General features: G+C 38.6%; 1 protein-coding gene across 2 annotated transcripts in view; it reads left to right on the top strand.

The window, feature by feature from the left end:
• The window catches only part of Pikfyve (phosphoinositide kinase, FYVE-type zinc finger containing), a 91,895-nt gene extending 74,182 nt beyond the window's left edge, over positions 1–17,713 (top strand). The window contains exons 32-42 of one of the 2 annotated variants that reach the window (XM_059278895.1): positions 2,077–2,172; positions 3,669–3,752; positions 4,576–4,673; positions 8,129–8,293; positions 10,254–10,313; positions 10,964–11,140; positions 12,779–12,882; positions 13,592–13,720; positions 14,789–15,050; positions 15,419–15,493; positions 16,089–17,713. In XM_059278895.1, coding sequence (XP_059134878.1) covers positions 2,077–2,172; positions 3,669–3,752; positions 4,576–4,673; positions 8,129–8,293; positions 10,254–10,313; positions 10,964–11,140; positions 12,779–12,882; positions 13,592–13,720; positions 14,789–15,050; positions 15,419–15,493; positions 16,089–16,204 — 1,366 coding nt within the window. In that variant the 3' untranslated portion in view covers positions 16,205–17,713. Of the gene's footprint in view, positions 1–2,076; positions 2,173–3,668; positions 3,800–4,575; positions 4,674–8,128; positions 8,294–10,253; positions 10,314–10,963; positions 11,141–12,778; positions 12,883–13,591; positions 13,721–14,788; positions 15,051–15,418; positions 15,494–16,088 lie in introns of those variants that run through there. The other variant, XM_059278893.1, reaches the window with a different exon arrangement.
• The last annotated feature ends 897 nt before the right edge of the window (positions 17,714–18,610 follow it).

Raw genomic sequence — 18,610 nt, 5'->3', positions numbered from 1 at the left:
TGTGTGTGTGTGTGTGTGTGTGTATGCATATGCATGTATATGCAAGTAAATACCTGTGTGTGTATACAGGGTCTTTCACTGAACCCAGCGCTAGCTGATGGCCTGCCACCTCCAGTGATCCTCTTGTCTCTGTCCCTTAGCAGTAGAGGTCACAGGCATGTGTGGTCATATCTGGCTTTTTATATGGGTGCTAGGGATTTGAGCCATCTCAAACTACATTCATTTATCTTTAAAAGACATATTGCTGGGTGTATATGAATACATTGTTGCCCCTATGATTCATTTTAACAGGATACTGATAAGGAACAAAATGAACATGTATGTTTTCTTTTCTTTCTTTCTTTTTTTTAAATGCTGTACTCACTCAGTCTGGAAAGGAATGCATGATGGCTGTAAAAGCTTGTTTTTCTACTGGTTGATCTGTATGGCCATCAAATGCCACCTTTGATATGCTAGTACACGTTCATTCAAAATATGAGCATTTACTTAGGCTTTTATTCAGTAGTAACTGAATTTTTATTTGGTGCCTGTTCTCTTGTCCCCAGGTGGAGAGCATTGCTCTTAGGAGCTCATGGTCTTGGGGAAGAGACAAGTAGAGAGGCTCAGACAGTGTAGGATTCATCACATGATCATCTTGTATAAAAGGCTAATTTTGTCGTCACCTTGAGGCCTGAATGTCTGTTTCTTCAGTGCTGTTTGGAACAATGGCCTATGCCTCTTAGAGCCTTTGAGTTCTCCCCCTCTTTCAGGACGTCACGTTCTCTTCTGAAGACAGTTTTACTGGATGCCCCTTCTGTGCCCGAGTACTAACCAAACGAGGCCTCCATGTGTCAGGATTCTTGACTTCGTGTAGGCTGCTGTAATGCATTGCCATATCTTGGTGTGCTTATATACAATACAATTGTATTTCTTACAGTTCTGGAGGCTAGCGGATCAAACTTGTGTTACAGGGTAGATTCTGATGAGGGTTCTTGTCCAGGCCTCCCTCTCATGGTGGAGAGAGCTCTCTTGTCCCTCTTGGCAAGGACACTAACCATGTATATGGTGTTTTCACTCCTGATCTAAAGGCACTATCTCCTAATAGCACTACACTGGGGCTAGAATTTCAACCTAGGATTTGGGGAACAGGAGCTAAACATTCCTCATAACAATTCTTCTCTTACTGCACTTACCACAGAGAGTGATTGTATGTATTTGCAGAATTGTGTCTTTACCCTCCCCCCACTACGAACGTGCCTGCCCACTGTGTCCTCACCAGTGTATTGTTAATCATGTACACACACGGAAAATACTTACAGGGAAGTTTTTCTCACTGTTGTTTTCCTCTACGGTGGATAGTCGGTAAATGACATCTAAGTCAATCACTCCAACTAATGGTTCCCAGTGGAGTTAGAGCAGAAGTTAGGGGAGCAGAACAGTGGGTTGAAGTCGAGTTAACACTTTGTTTCCGTGTGGTAACAGTAGAGTGACTTTGTTACGTTGTTGCTGTGGAACTAAAAGCACCATTTCTACATAACTCTTAGGAGGCTTCTCTGAGGGGTAGAATAGAACACTGTATTTAGATTATTTATTGCATATTCTTTTTTAGACTAGTATGACCAAGATCTCGGCAGTAGGTAAAGCTTTGGAGTAACTATTCTAGAACCCTATTTGAAACCTATTTATTTTTATTTTTTATTTGCTGTGTATGGGTGTTTTGCCTGCATGTATGTCTGTGCATCATGTGTGTGCCTGGTGCCTGGAGAGGCCAGAAGAGGTCGTTGGAGTCCCTCTGGAAGACTGGAGGAACAGACAGTTGCAAAGCTGCCATGCTGGTCCTAGTGCTCTTAACTGCTGCGCCGTCTCTCCAGCCCCAAACCTAGTTCTGACAGCTTTCCAGTTGGTTTATATACTTAGTCTTTGTATTTCTGTTGTTTAGTTGATTCAGTTTCTCAGCATTTCCATGCATTTTGGCTTTCTTAATTATGTTTATGTTTGCTCAATCTGTAGTTACCTTAAAATTGTCCTGAGATTTGATTGTACTATGTTAATTGATTTTATATTTGACTTGTAATTATATTCTACCTTATTGAGCAGTGATCCAGATAAACACTATTTAATGTATGAACATGAGCGGGTGCCCATTGCTGTCTGTGAGAAAGAACCCAGCTCCATCATTGCTTTTGCACTCAGGTATTATAAGCTTTTCCTGTAGTTACAGCTCTGTGTTTTTAAGTCTTGTCTATCAGTTACCCTATTTAGGGGCTCTTTCTAATAGAATAAAGAAAAATGATGAAATACAAACAAAAATAAATGTTCTTTAGTCATGGTGGGGTTTTTGTATTTGAAAACCTTTACTCAAATAATGGGATATGGCATGGCTTTTAAGCAAGTACTTAGTAACTAATGTGACTTGGCATGGTATTTCCTAACCCTTGAATATTCTGACCACGCTGTCTAATTTATACCCCTGGTAACTCTTACTGTGGTTTAGATGTTAACATAACAGTGAAACATACCCATTTTCCAATATCTGAATATTATTTCCGTCCTACTTCACACACATAGTGGCCGAAATTTTTCTGCCTAGAGAATGCTATTCCTGCTCCTTGTTCCAAAGACATGTTTGGATGTGTAACTTATGGAGTTACTGTTTATCTTAAAGAAGCATTGCACCTTTAAAATACTTATATCTAATATCTTAAAAACCTCAGAATCTCATTCATAAAATTATATTGGCAGTGAGTGAATTTAATTTAAATAGCATCTGAGGTGCTTAACTAAAGTTTTCCTTTTAAAGTATAAAAATAAAAAAAATTCTTTCTATGTATTGATTACAAAGTGTCCCATTTATTGAAAAATATTTGGTTATAAACAAAATGTGGTATACAGATATTGGATATATCAGAGTAAACAGTATAGTTGTATGTGCTTCTACCTTCATGGACTTTAGAGTTTACTTTCAATAATGAGCATTTTTTCACTTTATACGAGTCTGTATAATGATTTTTTCCTTTGTGCTTTAGCATTATGAAGATAATACTTGCTTCTTACCTTATTGATTAATCACAGTCTATCACTAGATATCAAAGGCACAAAAATATAACCATTCTTCATAGTATTAGGAAGCAAGTATTCTGGGTTCATTTTTTAATCTTTTAGAACAGTAATGCATACCAGGCTACTAATCCAAGAATCAGGTTTTTAAACTTTTGGAAAGTTGTTTATAAAAAAAATGTAGCTCCTTTAGATAGAAAGTCACTTCACATTCTGTTACTCTCTGTTGTACAAAGTCTGAGTGTTTCTTCTTTTAACTTCTGTTCATTTGATCCAGATAGTTGTAGCTAGGCCTTTTTGGGGGAGGTGTGTGGGGATTGCTGATGGCCATTGACCCCAGGGCCTTTAGAGCAAGAGCTCCCTCACTGTGCTACATCCTAGCCCTTAACAATGCTTTGGATCATTGTTAAGATTAGTGGATAGAGTTGATGAGTTGGTGAGTTAATTCTTTGTGAAGACATTAATCTTCTTCATAAAGTTTGATCCCTTTTGTTAATTCCTAGTGTATTTGTTTAGTTATGGACACTTACCATGATTATGCTTTTATAATGCAAAACTTATTTGAAAACTTATGATTTATTGTTAAAGAAGAGCTTGATGTTTAACATTTTTCAACCTATTTCTGCCCCAAGTTGTAAAGAATACCGAAATGCCTTAGAGGAATTGTCCAAAGCAACTCTGTGGAACAGTGCTGAAGAAGGGCTTCCAACAAATAGGTGACTAATGATCGAGTACAATCTTTTTAAATGGAGCTGTGTCATCATTTTCTATATCCTTGGACTTTGGTTCTATGACAGCAGATATTAGCATAGACTCTTCTAGGATTTACATAATTCATTTCAGCTAACGTTGGAGCAACAGAATTCAAGTCCTGTAAAGACCTTACATAGCCCTTAGGATGTAGTTTCTGACATTTGCTGTGATGTGTCACTGTGTGCTACAGATTAAAACTTGCAATTGTTTTAATGATAGAAAGAAGCAGCTGTTTTATTTAAAAACAAAACCAGTAACCTGTAAAGTTAGTTGTGCTACTGCTTGGCTTTATAATTTTAAGTGTTTGTAAAGTTTCCATAGTACTAAAGCACCTAATATTTAGAAAATAAATACTCAAATCAATCCACTTAGCATGTTCTGTGTTTTAGATGGAGATTGGCATAGGCTTATCCTTACTGAAATAAATTCTCCTGTTTTACTGACTTAATAAAATTTAGTTTGAATTATCTTTGTGACTAAAGTAAGAAAAATGAAATGGATGTTTTTCTGTAATTGATTTATAGTCCTAACAGTGTTTGGGAAAATTTTATAGAAGTCTATTGTTTTGCACATTTTTATATACTTTTCTAGTTCTAGTATTTTATTTTTTTTTAAACCTAGTAGATATTTCAAGAGTTTTTGTAACCTGTGTTTATCAAAATTATAAATCAGATTTCTGGTATTGTGGGTGGTGTTAGATAAGAAATATATTAATTTAGGAATTAGGATACTTGCTTTTTTCTAGCTGAGTATCTTCAAATATTGTTTTCTTTGTTTTCATGGTAGAGCTTTAGATAACAGACCGAAGAGTGGCAGCCCAGTTAGATTACCTGAGATCAGTGGGGGACAGACGGACCGCACAGCGGACGGAGAGCCTCAGCCACGTAAGACTCAAGTTTTTATTATATATTTATTATTATTATCATTATTACTGTATGTGTGTTAGCATGAGTGTGGAAACCAGAGGACAATTTGTGAGAGTCAGTCTGATCCTTCCACTGTGTGAGTCTCAGCCATCTTACTCAGGTTCTCAGGCCATTACCACTGAGCCATCTCACTAGCCGCAAATGCAGACATTTCTATAATTGTTCTATATATGATTTGTGGAAGAAAACAAAATTGATAAGAAATGCCATCTAGTAAGAATTGGTCTTTGAGAAATAAACATTTTTAAAAATATCCTCTTTTATAGATGTTTTGCAGCTTCTTTGAGTCTTACTTGAAATGCAGATTCAATTTACTGAATTTAAAAGTTGTAGAAGCCCTTTATGCAGCAGGATCTGTCTTTCTTAAGCTTTAAGCGTAAAATATACAACCTACAAATTAATAGCAACATTTTTAAATTTTATGTTACTATTGTCATACTGACAACTTTTTTGGTATTGTCTCCTTTAAACTTAACCATACTCCCATAAGAATTATCTGGTACACCCGTATTTTTAGGAAGGAAGCTGTGGTTTAAACTAATTCACTTGCTTAGGGCTAGATGGAAGTAGAGCTGGGACTTGGCTGTGGCTCTGTTCAGTGTCTGCTGATGCTTTGGGTTGGTAGAACTGGAAAACTCAACTGACCATGAAGACTTAACAAAAATGACTGACATTCCTGGAAGCAGACAGCTGCTGATGTTGATCTGCTCAGTATTATTTTGGCAATAGAGGAATTTTTTACTTTTCTCGTTTTCTTTTTTTTTTCTGGAGCTGAAGACCGAACCCAGAGCTTTGCGCTTGCTAGGCAAGCGCTCTACCACTGAGCTAAATCCCCAACTCTATTTTCTTTAAGGACACGATATTCTAAATTTGTGTTGAGGCAGAGAGAAGAGTGATGTAGGGCGTATCTGTTCTCTTTATTACAAGTGTGTCTGTGCCCTTCAGTCTTACTCCTCAGGACCCAGTCTTAGTTCCAGCCATCTCTGACTCTACAGAAGACTGAAGAAGTAAGAGCAGCAGTGTCCTGGTGTGTTTATACAAGTCATCGTCCATTTTTGGCTCTCTATACGTGGCTATCCTCACAAAAATTGCTGTTCTGTTAGCAAAGACATGCACCAGTGGATATTAAGAACTTTTATGTAGCACAAATCCTAATTGGTCTTATAATAAAAACCCGGAGACAGATATCAGGGTAAATGCAAAGATCAGAGGAAACAAGCCACAGCCACTTCTCATCTCACCAACTCCTCAGCTGAAAGAGGAAGATCCTGTCTCCATAGATCCTCAGAATGAAAGCCCCTGAGTCCTGTCTCCACCTGCCTTATATTCCTTTCTCTGCTCAGCCATATCACGTCCTGTCTCAACCTTCCTAGTGCTGGGACTAAAGACATGTAATTCCCAATACTGGGTTAAAGATGTGAGCCATCACTGCCTGGCTCTGTTTCTCTTTTAGACTGGATTAATCCAGTGTGTAATTCAGTATAATCCAGGGTGGCCTTGAACTCACAGAGATCCATCTGCCTCTGCCTCCTGAGTGCTAGGATTAAAGGTATATGCCACCACTGCCTAACCTCTATGGCTAACTCTGTGGCTGGCTCTGCCCTCTGATCTTCAGACAAGCTTTATTTGTTAGAGCATATACAAAATATCACCACACTTTTATGATTCATGCTCTATGGATTTTGTAAGTGATAGATTATTAGAATTATACATATTAATATGATGAATGAAACTCAAAGCTATAAACAAAAAAGCAAGAGTATACTTTTTAAAAAATTTATATATGTTAGTATTTTTAAGATTTTATTTTTCGGGGCTGGAGGAATGGCTCTGTGGTTGAGAGCACTGATTGTTCTTCCAGAGGATGCTCTTCCAGTGGACCTAGGTTCAGTTCTCAGCCCCCACATGGCAGCTCAAAACTGTCTGTTATTCCCCTTCGAGGGAACCTGATAAAACACCAATGCAGATAAAATAAAATAAAAATATTTTATTTCTGTCTTTTTTTTTCTTTCTTTCTTGTACATGTCTGTGGATCTGTATGCGGTGTGTGTCTCCTTGGAGGACAGAAGAGGTTGTCAGATCTCTGGAGCTGGAGTTAGTTATAGGCAGCTTATAGCTGCCCGACATGGGTGCTGAGGACCAAACACAGGTCTACTAGAAGAGCCATGTGTGCTTTTCAGTGCTGAGTCATCTCTCCAGCCTCTGCTTTCTTTTAAATTGTGTGTGTGCATTTGAGTAGAGGTGGCCACTGAGTCAGAAGAAGGGGTCAGATCTGTAGCTGTAGTTACGGGCCGTTAGAGCTGTCTGATGTGGATGTTGGGGACAGACCTGAGGTCCTCCACTAGAGCAGTAGGAGGCTCTTAGCTGCTTTGCCGTCTTTCCAGTCCCCTGTGGTATATGGTACTTTTTTTTTTCTCTTTGAGAGATGCTGTGAACAAAATGTTAAAAATCAGAGTACAGGGACTGGGCAGCTGGCCAGGGGTTGAGTGCTGGCTGATCTTCCAGAGAACCTGGGTTTGATTTCCAGCACCTACATAATGGTTAATGACCTTCTGTTGCTCCAGTTCCAGGAGATTCTGGCTTCTGCAGGCGTTCATGCACTTGGTTGGGGAAATGCCCATATGCATAAAACACGAATAAATAAATCTTAAAACAGTATAGTGTGGGGCGTTTACCCAACCACCCCCACAGTTCCCCAGAGTTTTCTTGAGTGCGAGCAGCAGGAAATATTAGATAGAAGGATTTATCGTGGAGAGTATCGCGGAGATAAACAGATAGAAAATAAAGGATAGCCTCGAGAGGGCCTGGAACCTATTCCAACGGGCCCCGACTGTCTCTGCCCCAGGGTTTTTATAGAGACGCCAAGGGGTGGAGCAAAAGACCTCCTCCCCCAGCACAGCCAAGTGCAGACCATCTCAGACACCTGCACTCAGGCCCGTGGTCCTAATCATCCTCTATGTGGACCTGCTGGGTAAAGCCACGAGGAACCCGAGAACGGGCTCCCACAGTATAGAACACAAAAGATACAAAAGTGTTACCTTTAACTCTGAATTCTTTTAGCTTATGAAATTGTTTTATGTTAAGTTTTTTAACTCTACTGCAATATTTTAAGAATACTGTGGTAATTCATTCTACTGCTTAAAATATGACTGCTTTTAAAAGTTTTGCACTGTTTTCTGGAGAATTTTGCACATTTGACCTTCAGCTAGCTGGAAGTTTGTCTTGTATCTGATGAGGATGCTCACTGACTTACAAACAGCAGCAGCATGTAGAATTAAATCTGTAAATGAGAATATCTGCATAATGCACACCATTAGCTTCATACAATGATTATTGCCAACCAAAGGTTGGAAACTTGTTTTCCAGCTTTAGTGGTTTGCACCTAAATTAATATGTTACCTTTTATTTTTAAGCTAAAAAAGCTTCAGGAATGTTGTCCTTCTTCAGAGGAACGTCAGGGAAGAGCCCTGATCTCTCTTCTCAGAAGAGGGAGACCTTACGTGGGGCCGACAGTGCTTACTACCAGGTCGGGCAGACCGGGAAAGAGGGGACGGAGGGCCAAGGCCTGGAACCTCAAGGTTTGTTAAGTGGACCACATGTGCTTACTTTAAGCTTTAATTTACTTTCTTCAGTTTTGTATGTTTTTTTAATAGGTTTAAGTAAACAGTTCTTTGCTGAAGCCAGGGCATTCTTTCTATTTTAACTCTTTAATGTAATAGACCAGAAACAGCGTGATGCTTAAAGAGTCCATCTGGCTTCAGATGTCTGCAGTGTTATTTTTTATGTATTAGAACCAGAAAGCCTTAGTGTCCATACCTATAAAGAAGCAAAAGCAAAATCTTTTAAGGGCTCAATGGCAATACACATGTAAACATACTTCATAGTGTGTACTCAGCTTTTCATTACCCTCTTACCCCTCCAGTTGTTTGCTTTCTTTCCCAGTCCCTGTTAGATTGTGGCTATTTGTGTGCACCTTCATTTTGATAGTTTAAAAACTCTCTTAACTAATTATGTTTGAATATGGCAAATTTGATGGACTCTGCTACCTGCTTAAAAGTAACATTTTACTGGAACAGGGGCATATGCATCCGCTTCCTGTTGTCTCATTGCTTCACATTTAATTGGGAGTTGGATAGTTGTAACTTAGTGAAGTATTTACTGTTTGAATCTTTAGAGAAACTGTCTGGTGACTTGTAAGTTCCTTAATACAGGGATTCTTCTCTGCTTTGAAAAGTCCTATTCCTAATCAAGAAACTGCTAGTAGTTGATTCCTGCTGGGGAAGGAAAGTCAGTTCTTGCCAATGGAGTGTCACTGGGTTTATCAGCCACATTGCAGGGCAGGCCCCATGCCCAGGAGCAATTGACCAGAACAAAGCAGATTACAGACTCTGTTTTGTTTTGTTTTTGTATATGTGCATGTTTTGTTTTAGTACTTTTTGCCTTACTAGATTTTTGTTTTGACTTTCAGTTTTTGTTTTTTGTCTTTTTTTTTTTCTTTTTGAAAAAGAGGGGAAGAACATGAGAGCATGAAGTTGGGTGGGAAGGGAAGAGTGGAGAATCTTGGAGGAATTGGGAGGGGGAAGACTATGATCAACATATATTATATATAAAAAAGAAAAACAATCAGAACTGCAGATTGGCTTGGTGGTATACAGCTATAATCCTAGCACCCAGGAGGCTAAGGCAAGAGAATTGTGAGTTCATGGCCAGTTTTGGTCATCCTACTTCAAGACTAAGCAAAACGAAACAAAAAAATAGCAACTAATAAATTTTTTTTACTGTTTAATCGTCTATAAAAAATCTGGAGCCGGGCGGTGGTGGCGCACACCTTTAATCCCAGCACTCGGGAGGCAGAGCCAGGCGGATCTCTGTGAGTTTGAGGCCAGCCTGGGCTACCAAGTGAGTTCCAGGAAAGGCGCAAAGCTACACAGAGAAACCCTGTCTCGAAAAACCAAAAAAAAAAAAAAAAAAATCTGTTTAATATTCTGTATGTTACTGTTGAACTGTAGATGTCTATAATGTGTTCCTTGGAAGGTTATATGATACTTAACAAATGGTTTTGAAATGTGAAACTTAGGGGATGGTTTGTTCTTCTAGATATTAGGATATGTTCCTCATCTATAGTGAACCCAATGGAGCTGGCCAGAAAGATGAGTCAAATGCCAAAAGAAAAAAAAAAAAAAAACTCCAGTAGGACTTTAATATATTGAAGGAGCATTTTTTTATAGATGCACCTAGAGAAAATGTATCATAAGCATGGATAGAAAAGCCATGGGAATTCTCTTCTTACTGTATTGCTGTCACAGAAGTCACTTACATGTAAGAAAAGTGATCTGACCTGAAATATTGAAATCCCAGAAAAGAGCATGCATTTTTATTGTAGTCATTTACACAATTTGTCTGTCTAATGCATGCTTTATAGTGATTTGATTAGGATATTTGTATTATTAATTTGCTAACTTTAGTTGCTGTATTGGGAAAAAGGACAAAATGAACTAACTAATGCTTTGCTTTGACTAATGATATTAAACCTTTTAGATGAGGTAGATGGAGGAGATACTCAGAAGAAACAACTCACAAATCCTCATGTGGAACTTCGTAAGTATGCAATAACATTTTCTCTAAGTTACATAAGATGTGTAACTTTATTTTAGATAAAAGTGCTGTTTTTTTTTTAATGAGTGTTAGGTATTGGCATGAGTTTTATTTAACCTATAATTCAATTTATAAAATCTGTACTATTTATTTTCTGATTTAGTTAAATTATAATTTATTTATAAATTATTCTTTAACTTTAAAAATTTAAATATTTCCTTGCTGTGTAATTGAGAGGCACAGATCTTGACAAACATGAAGGTGTTCATTTGGGGGTGGGGATGACATGCTCGCCCAGCGTGTTTTTGGCCCTGACTTCAATCCTCAGTGCCAGATGGCCATATGCTCATAACAGATGATATTTAAAATTGCTTTAGAAGTTCAGTGAAGAAAACACAGTAGCCAGTGCAAAAGTAGAGCAGAGTCTTATATTTGAGTTATTTGAAGGTAAGTGAGAGTGGGCAGATGGTGTTCCCTGATACTGTGAAGCTCACCGTAGCACAACTGTGATTGACCACATTTTTACTTTATTATGAAAGATTCCACCACGGAGAAACCTAAATTGTTGCGTTTGGTACTTGGAGAGGGAAGAGATTTTGTGTTTATATACCATTTCCCCCTCCCTCTTCCCCCTTTGCAACTTCTCGTTGTAGAATTTTCAGATGCAAATGCCAAGTTTTACTGTCGGCTGTACTATGCGGGAGAGTTCCATAAGATGCGTGAAGTGGTTCTGGGCAGCAGTGAAGAAGATTTCATCCGCTCTCTCTCCCACTCGTCACCCTGGCAGGCCCGGGGAGGCAAGTCAGGAGCTGCTTTCTACGCCACGGAAGGTAATTCTTTCTACTCACTGGTGCAGAACGCTTGCTGTTCTTTCCCTTGAGAAGTTCATGGAGCACTTGACGTGGGCACTATGTTTAGCTGTTGGCAAACAAAGTGCTCTAGTTTCTTTCTGCTCCTGAGAAGAGTAATAAAATCTTACTAATTTATTTTTCCATTTATTTATTTATTTATTTGGTTTTTCGAGACAGGGTTTCTCTGTGTAGCTTTGGAGCTATCCTGGAACTCACTCTGTAGACCAGGTTGGCCTTGATTTCACAGAGATCCACCTGCCTCTGCCTCCCAAGTGCAGGTATTAAAGGTGTGGACCACCACACCTGGCTTTTTATTTTTTTTTCCTTTTATTATTTGACAAATTTTTAAAATTCATTTTACATACCAATCACAGGTCGTCCTCTTATCCCTCCTCCTGCTCTCCCCCCATCCCCTCCTCCAGAAGAATAAGGGCTCCCATGGGGAGTCAGCAAAGCCTGGTACATTCAGTTGAGGCAGGACCAAGCCCCTCTCCGCTGCATCAAGAATGAGCAAGGCATCTCACCATAGGGAATGGGCTCCAGAAAGCCAGTTCATGCACCAGGGACAGATCCTGATCCCACTGTCAGGGGCCCCTCAAACAGACCAAGCTACACAACTGTCTCCCGTATGCAGAGGGCCTAGTCTGGTCCCATGTAGGCTCTTCAGCTGTTGGTCTGAAGTTCGTGAGTTCATATGAGCTTTGTTTAAATAAAATAAAATAAAATCTTTAAAGACCATATAGGCTCAGACATGGATCAAATGCTTACTGAACTCTTTCTAGTTCTGAGTTTTCCAAATGTATATAGAAATTATATTAGTTACTTCCATATCTCTATGATCAAACTACCTGACAGAAACAGCTTAATAGATTTATTTCGGCTCATTTTTCAGCTTCTGAGTAGTTGGCAGTTGGGAGCATGTGGTGGCCCGTAGCCATTCACATCATCATAGACAGGAAGCAGAAAGTGAGGCTGGAGTGGAGTGAAACTCATCTTTCTCTCTTACCTACTAGGACCCACTTCCTAAATGTGTCACACCTTCCCACAGTAGTGTCACCAGACTGAACAAGCTTGAAAACACGGGCCTGAAGGGGAGTGTTTCAAATTCAAACCATAGCAGAACAACTGTCGGAAACTCAGTTGGGTGCTGCAGAACTGAGGATAGAAAAGTAACAGGAGAAATGTTTGCCCAGAATATACAAAGTGCTTTCCTACACAGGCTTACCTAATAGCATAATACCCACTGAACATGAAATCATTTAAGAAAGTGTACATTTGTGGCTTGATAAAAACTTGAATAACTTGCAAGAGTTAGTGAAGTAACAGTGGAATTAATAACATTTTCTTTTGGAGCTCTGAAAAGTAAATGAATGAATTTATGCTATGAATTTAGATTTGAGAAATAGGTGTTCTTGTCCAGATAATCCTTAGGTCTCCTAACATTTTAATTACTTGAGAATTGCTTTCTGATCAAAATTTTCATGGTGGTTAAAAAAAAAAAAATGCCTCGAAACAGAAAATAAACAGTTGATTTGGGTTCTCTGGAATGATTTGACTTTCTTTTTATAGCAGACAATATGTATTGTGATGAATAAATGTGGAATTTCTTCCTTGTAGATGATAGATTCATTTTGAAGCAAATGCCTCGTCTGGAAGTCCAGTCGTTCCTTGACTTTGCACCACATTACTTCAATTATATCACAAATGCTGTTCAACAGAAGGTAGAGATCCTAAGTCTTGGTTTGTAGTCACAGGTCATTGGGCTTTTTATATCCTCAGTTGGTCCCGATAGACGCTTTCTCTGTGGTAAGATACCTGGGATCTCTTATTCTATTGCGATGTGAAGGAATGCAGAGTTTTTAGATATTTTTCCTACCTCTGCCATTGATGAACCATGTTGCCTTAAGCAATTAGCTTTTGATTGGTGTATACGTACCTACATACATATATAAGTTAATGTAAAATATTGAGACTATTAGGTGTCCATTTAATAACATATTTTTGTTGAGACAAAAATAACAATTATGTTGAAGTGAGGAAGTGCTTCCCTTAGCTAGCAAGGAAACCAGGTGCTTATGTTTGCCCACTTGTCCTTGAACAGTGATTGTGAATGTTTTATGAAGGAATTGCAGAGGGTTTTTTTGGTTGTTGTTGTCAAGTAATAATTGATTGCAGATTATTAGGGGGAACTAATGTCCATATGATGCTGAAGTTTTTGAATTTCAACAGCTGTGATGGGCTATGTATGCTGTTGTACAATTTAAGGATCTGCGTTTGTTACTGGCATGTGTTATATTCAACTGCAACTCTGACATTGAAGAATTTCAAGTACCTATTCCTGGTATAGCAGTAGAAAGTCATCCTTGGTGATGGACAAATTAGATATTCTATGACTTAGACGTAATCTTATTTTGATCTCTTTTTTATTAGAGGCCCACTGCTTTGGCCAAAATTCTTGGAGTTTACAGAATTGGTTATAAGAACTCTCAAAACAACACTGAGAAGAAGTTAGATCTCCTTGTCATGGAAAATCTTTTCTATGGGAGAAAAATGGCGCAGGTGAGGACACTGGACTGTGGGAAGCTTTCCACTATGACAACCCTTTGTACTTTGGTTCTTGAATATAGAAAATCTGAGTGACATGTTAGTCAATAGTGCACATTTAACTTATTTTTTGAAGAAAGAAAAATTGGTGTGTAACTTATCCTAAAATTTAATATATCTGATATTTTAGAATTAGGTACCTGGTGGACTAAGAAAGCAAATATTCTCTCACCTCTTAACTTTAAAATCAAATTAGCTGAGTCCTAGAGAGGGTGAGCACCTGTCAGTCGCTTGGCTGCTTTTAGACTTCTTGTTGGTCTAGATGTTGTGGGAATGGCACTGCTACGTGCTGCAGCTAGCCAGGCACATAGTCTAGACTTCACAGTGCTTTCTGAAGTGCGGCTCCTTGACCCGTTTGTAGTGTGAAGACACAAACCTTGTGCTTACATGTAATTCAGTGTAATAGTTTCTCACCGAGAACGTCTTTGTATGAGAACAGAGGCTGAGCTGCACTGTGTGCTTAATGCCTTTACATTCTGGCACTAGCTATAACATCTTCATGAGTCAGGACTGACTGGCTAGCACTGGTCTGTGGAACACAGTCTAGGATGGATTGGTTCCATTCATCGAGTTCTTTGACATTCCACCCTCCAGATAGTCTGAAATTTATGCTCTCATTTGTACATTGCCTTAAATGATTGTATAAAGTTTTAATGTTTCACAAGTTTCCTAAGATGGCTTGTGTCTTCTTTCATACTGTTGGACGATCTGAAACTTGTTAATGTATTTTAAAATTGGTTAAATTGACATATTTGTGAACTGTCTTAATAATTGTGTACTAGTGTATTGTTTTATATGATATAATTGTATCATCATAAATTTAATGTATCATATACCATGTACTTTTTGTATTACATAATTACATTACTGTATACTTATGATTTAAGTTAGAAAAGTTAAATTTTGAAATAAAATTTAGAAGTGTATATTATGATAGTAACTACAAGGAATCTTTTTGCCTTTTAGTTGCACTAATTAACCATTTTTTTGCACATAGATAATAAAGAATTTTTGTTTTGCTAGGTTTTTGATTTAAAAGGTTCACTTAGGAATCGAAATGTAAAAACTGACACTGGAAAAGAGAGTTGTGATGTAGTTCTGCTGGATGAAAACCTCCTAAAGATGGTTCGTGACAACCCTCTGTATATTCGTTCCCATTCCAAATCTGTGCTGAGAACCTCCATCCATAGTGACGCCCATTTCCTTTCGAGCCACCTCATTATAGACTATTCTTTGCTGGTTGGTCGAGATGACACTAGCAATGAGCTGGTGGTTGGAATCATAGGTAAGTCAATAATTGTACCCCGTTTATAGCTCACGATTAAGACTAGAGTAAAATTTCAGAGAGTCTGTTGAACTGGTTTAGTATTATAATTACTGAATATTTTTGGAAGCTTTTATTTATGATTTTCAAGTTAACAAACAAGTTTTCATTCTAGTCTATTCTATTCAGTTTCTTCATTTCTAAAAATATATAAATTAAGAGGTAATAAGAATCTCTTTCAAAGGGGGCACTGTGTGGTGGCTGTAAGAATCAACCAGAGCAGTGTGGAGACAGCCCAGTGAACAGCACTTGGGAAGGTGTCAGGAAACAGTAGTAGCGTTGCTGCCGTTGTGGCTTCTCTGCTCATGTCACCCTCTTCCCATCCCTAGATTATATTCGAACATTTACGTGGGACAAAAAGCTGGAGATGGTTGTGAAGTCAACAGGAATTTTAGGAGGACAAGGTGAGAAAAATGTCGCTTTGTTTACTTTTTAAACTGTTCTCATATATTCCTTGGATATTTGACACTAAAGCATGGTAACCAGGCATCGTGGTGTAGAAGTAGAGATATTCCAGTTTTTAGGGGTCTGAGGTAGGAGCATCATGAGTTCAAGGCTAGCTTTGGGTACACAAGACTCCCCACTCTCTGCACACAAAACAAAACAAAAAACAATGTGGTTGTCTGTAATTTTTGAAAATGACTTTAATATGAAGAAGTATGTAAGTAGAGAAATAGGTTTATGCCAGAGTTTTTCAAAGTAACTTTTTAAAAGGCCAGTGATTCTGAATAAAAGATTGTCTTTAATTAACATTTGCTGTCTTCTAGATTCTCTAGTTCATTCCTGAGTTTAGATATCTCTTACCTCAAGAGAAGAATTCATGTCTCAAAAAGACTCCACCCATGGCAGATATCATAACATATGCCCTGCCTCTACCCTCAGAGTGCTTTGGCATATAGCAGTATATGGCTGGTTACGTCAGTTGTCCAATTGATTTTCTTTTATATGCATACACACTTAAACAGCTTTATTTCTCCTTTTTGTCTTTCATTGTCTCAGGTAAAATGCCAACTGTGGTCTCTCCAGAGTTGTATAGGACTAGATTTTGTGAAGCAATGGACAAGTATTTCCTGATGGTGCCAGACCACTGGACAGGGTTGGATCTGAATTGCTGAAATCATGCATATGATTTGAAATAGACCATGAAGGAAAGCATATCTGAGGAAGAGACCCAAACTATATGTTGATATACCACTGAACACAAAGGCCTTTCGGTTCTGTGACTATCTATAACTGCAGGGTAAAAGCTCCATGGATTGTGCTTTGCTTCTGTTACTTGAAATTAGCTGCCTGTAAGCCAGGAAACTGTACAAGTTAAATACAGCTTCTTTCCAAGGGACTGTGGTTAGAGATGAGTATATAGGGTAAGAAATTGAGTTGTCATATTTACTAACTCAGTTGCTTGAAGAGTAAAGCTCTGTCTGCTAGACTATGACTGGTAGACTGTGACTGGTAGACTGTGACTGATTGGTAAATTGTGGCTGTCTGGTAGACTGTGGCTGTCTGGTAGACTGTGACTGTCTGGTAGACTGTGACTGTCTGGTAGACTGTGACTGTCTGGTAGACTGACTGTCTAATGGATTGTGACTGTCTAATAGATGGTGACTGTCAGGTAGACTGTGACTGGTAGACTGACTGACTGGTAAATTGTGACTATCTAATAGATTGTGACTGTCTGGTAGACTGTGACTGCCTGACATCACATTTGACACTTTTTCCCTGAGAAGGCACTTACAGACTTGCTTAGCTCATTTTATGTTTCCTATGTAGTAACTTTATGTTCGTTCGTATAATTTCTGAAGCATTTAGGAAAATTCTGATTTATTCTGTTAATTGCCAGTTAAACAGATTCGTGCTTGCTTTATTAGGAATTTGACTTAAACTGGGAATCCTGTCATACAGTATCCTCCAGCTTACCTTACAGTTTTTAACTGTGTTTGAGACTTTACCATTCTCTCTTCTGTGGGTGATTGGAGCCTACAACCATGAGCTTTCAAGCCTTCCTTAGAACATTTTAAGGAGCTTGTTGAAAACTTCTGTGTAATGTGCCAAACAGCACTTAACCTACATGTGCATTTGTATTCTGGATTTTCCTCTCATTTTGGTGAAACAAAATGAGCAGTAAATGAATCGGTAGTCATTGAATCCCTAAGTGAATAATTAATAATGAAGGACTTTTTAACAGTAAAAGATAGATTAGACCCAATCCAAGAAACTGAGTGAGAAGGAACAGTTGTTTTCTGTTTTTTTATAGTGGTAAAGTATCTTTCAACACTACTAGCAGGTTAATGGGATCTGTAAAGTCAGTGTGGATATTCCTGTTCCTAAGTTTCTACCACACTGACCAGTGCTGCTGAGAAATGCTGAGCGGTAAAGTTATTTCCACCTAAGGACTTTGTTTACTAGTCAGCAATCTCATCTAAAAAGTGGCCAGAAGTCCTGAACTGGAGGAGATGCTTTTACCCCAAAATCTCTGAACATTTCCTCTTGGCTTTTATGTAATAAGGATATTTGGATGTTTATACAGTTGTAAAGATTCCATTTTTTCAGACTTCCTCTAATAGCGCATCGATATTCACAGAAAAAAAGAGGCTGGATATGTTCTGCTATGTTGCAGAGTCTGCACCCAAACTCGGCACAAGTTTGGCATGTGTGCTGTGGAGAATGAGGTAGTAGCTAGCTATCTGTTGCTTAGTGAGAGGTGACTAGTTTTGAACTCATTGCCAGTTGACCAAAGGCTTAGATCTGCCTGATGTTGAGCCTCAGCCTCCCCATCAGCCTTGCATCTGTGCCTTGTGAAGGTGGAGCAAACGCTGAAGAGTCCAGTTGTGACGTGAAAGGTGCAGACGGGAAGATTGCATGAACACTTACGTTCTGTGCATCCAGAAACAAAGGCTTTCAAGTCGGCTTGGGAATGCCAGCTGTTTTGTGTCTGTTCATTCTTTCTGTCCGGTTAGCTAGGGCTGTATGTCCTCCTCACTTCCTGTGGGACTAGAGTGATGCCTTTCCCTGCTGTGTGTGGGTTGTTTCTGTTTTCCTTGTTGGTGTCAGAACAGTGCTCATAGCTGAGCTCCAGGGCAGTAACCCCTGACATAACATGGTGTGACCATTCTCTCTTGCCCCTGACTTGAAAAGCAATTTTGCTTTTTAAAGTATTGTTGCCTCTGGTATTTTAGTAACTAAACTTTCTGAAACAAGAGTTATTGCTTTGAAAGCTCGACTTGTCCTTTGAAAATTCATGTCAAGCTGGTGTTAATGAAGGGGAAACGCACAAGTGAACTGTTTACAAGGTCCAAGTGTGACTCCTGGCTGCTTGCCTTTAACCACTACCGTGTATATGTTTGTATATATAGTATTTCCAGTGCTTTGAATTGAATGGCTCTTGTCCTCTTAAACTCCCTTTCATGGCCTAAAGAATATTAATGTTGAAAAATTGTGAGTAAGGAAGAAATCTCATGCTCAGAATATGAATTCCAAAGTAACTGATAGTAACATGAGAGAATTATGTCAACATGTTGCTT

Source organism: Peromyscus eremicus, chromosome 13 (genome assembly GCF_949786415.1).
Source record: "Peromyscus eremicus chromosome 13, PerEre_H2_v1, whole genome shotgun sequence".
NCBI lineage: Eukaryota > Metazoa > Chordata > Mammalia > Rodentia > Cricetidae > Peromyscus > Peromyscus eremicus.
The sequence above is the reverse complement of the archived record's forward strand: the minus strand, read 5'-3'. Positions and strand labels throughout refer to the sequence as shown.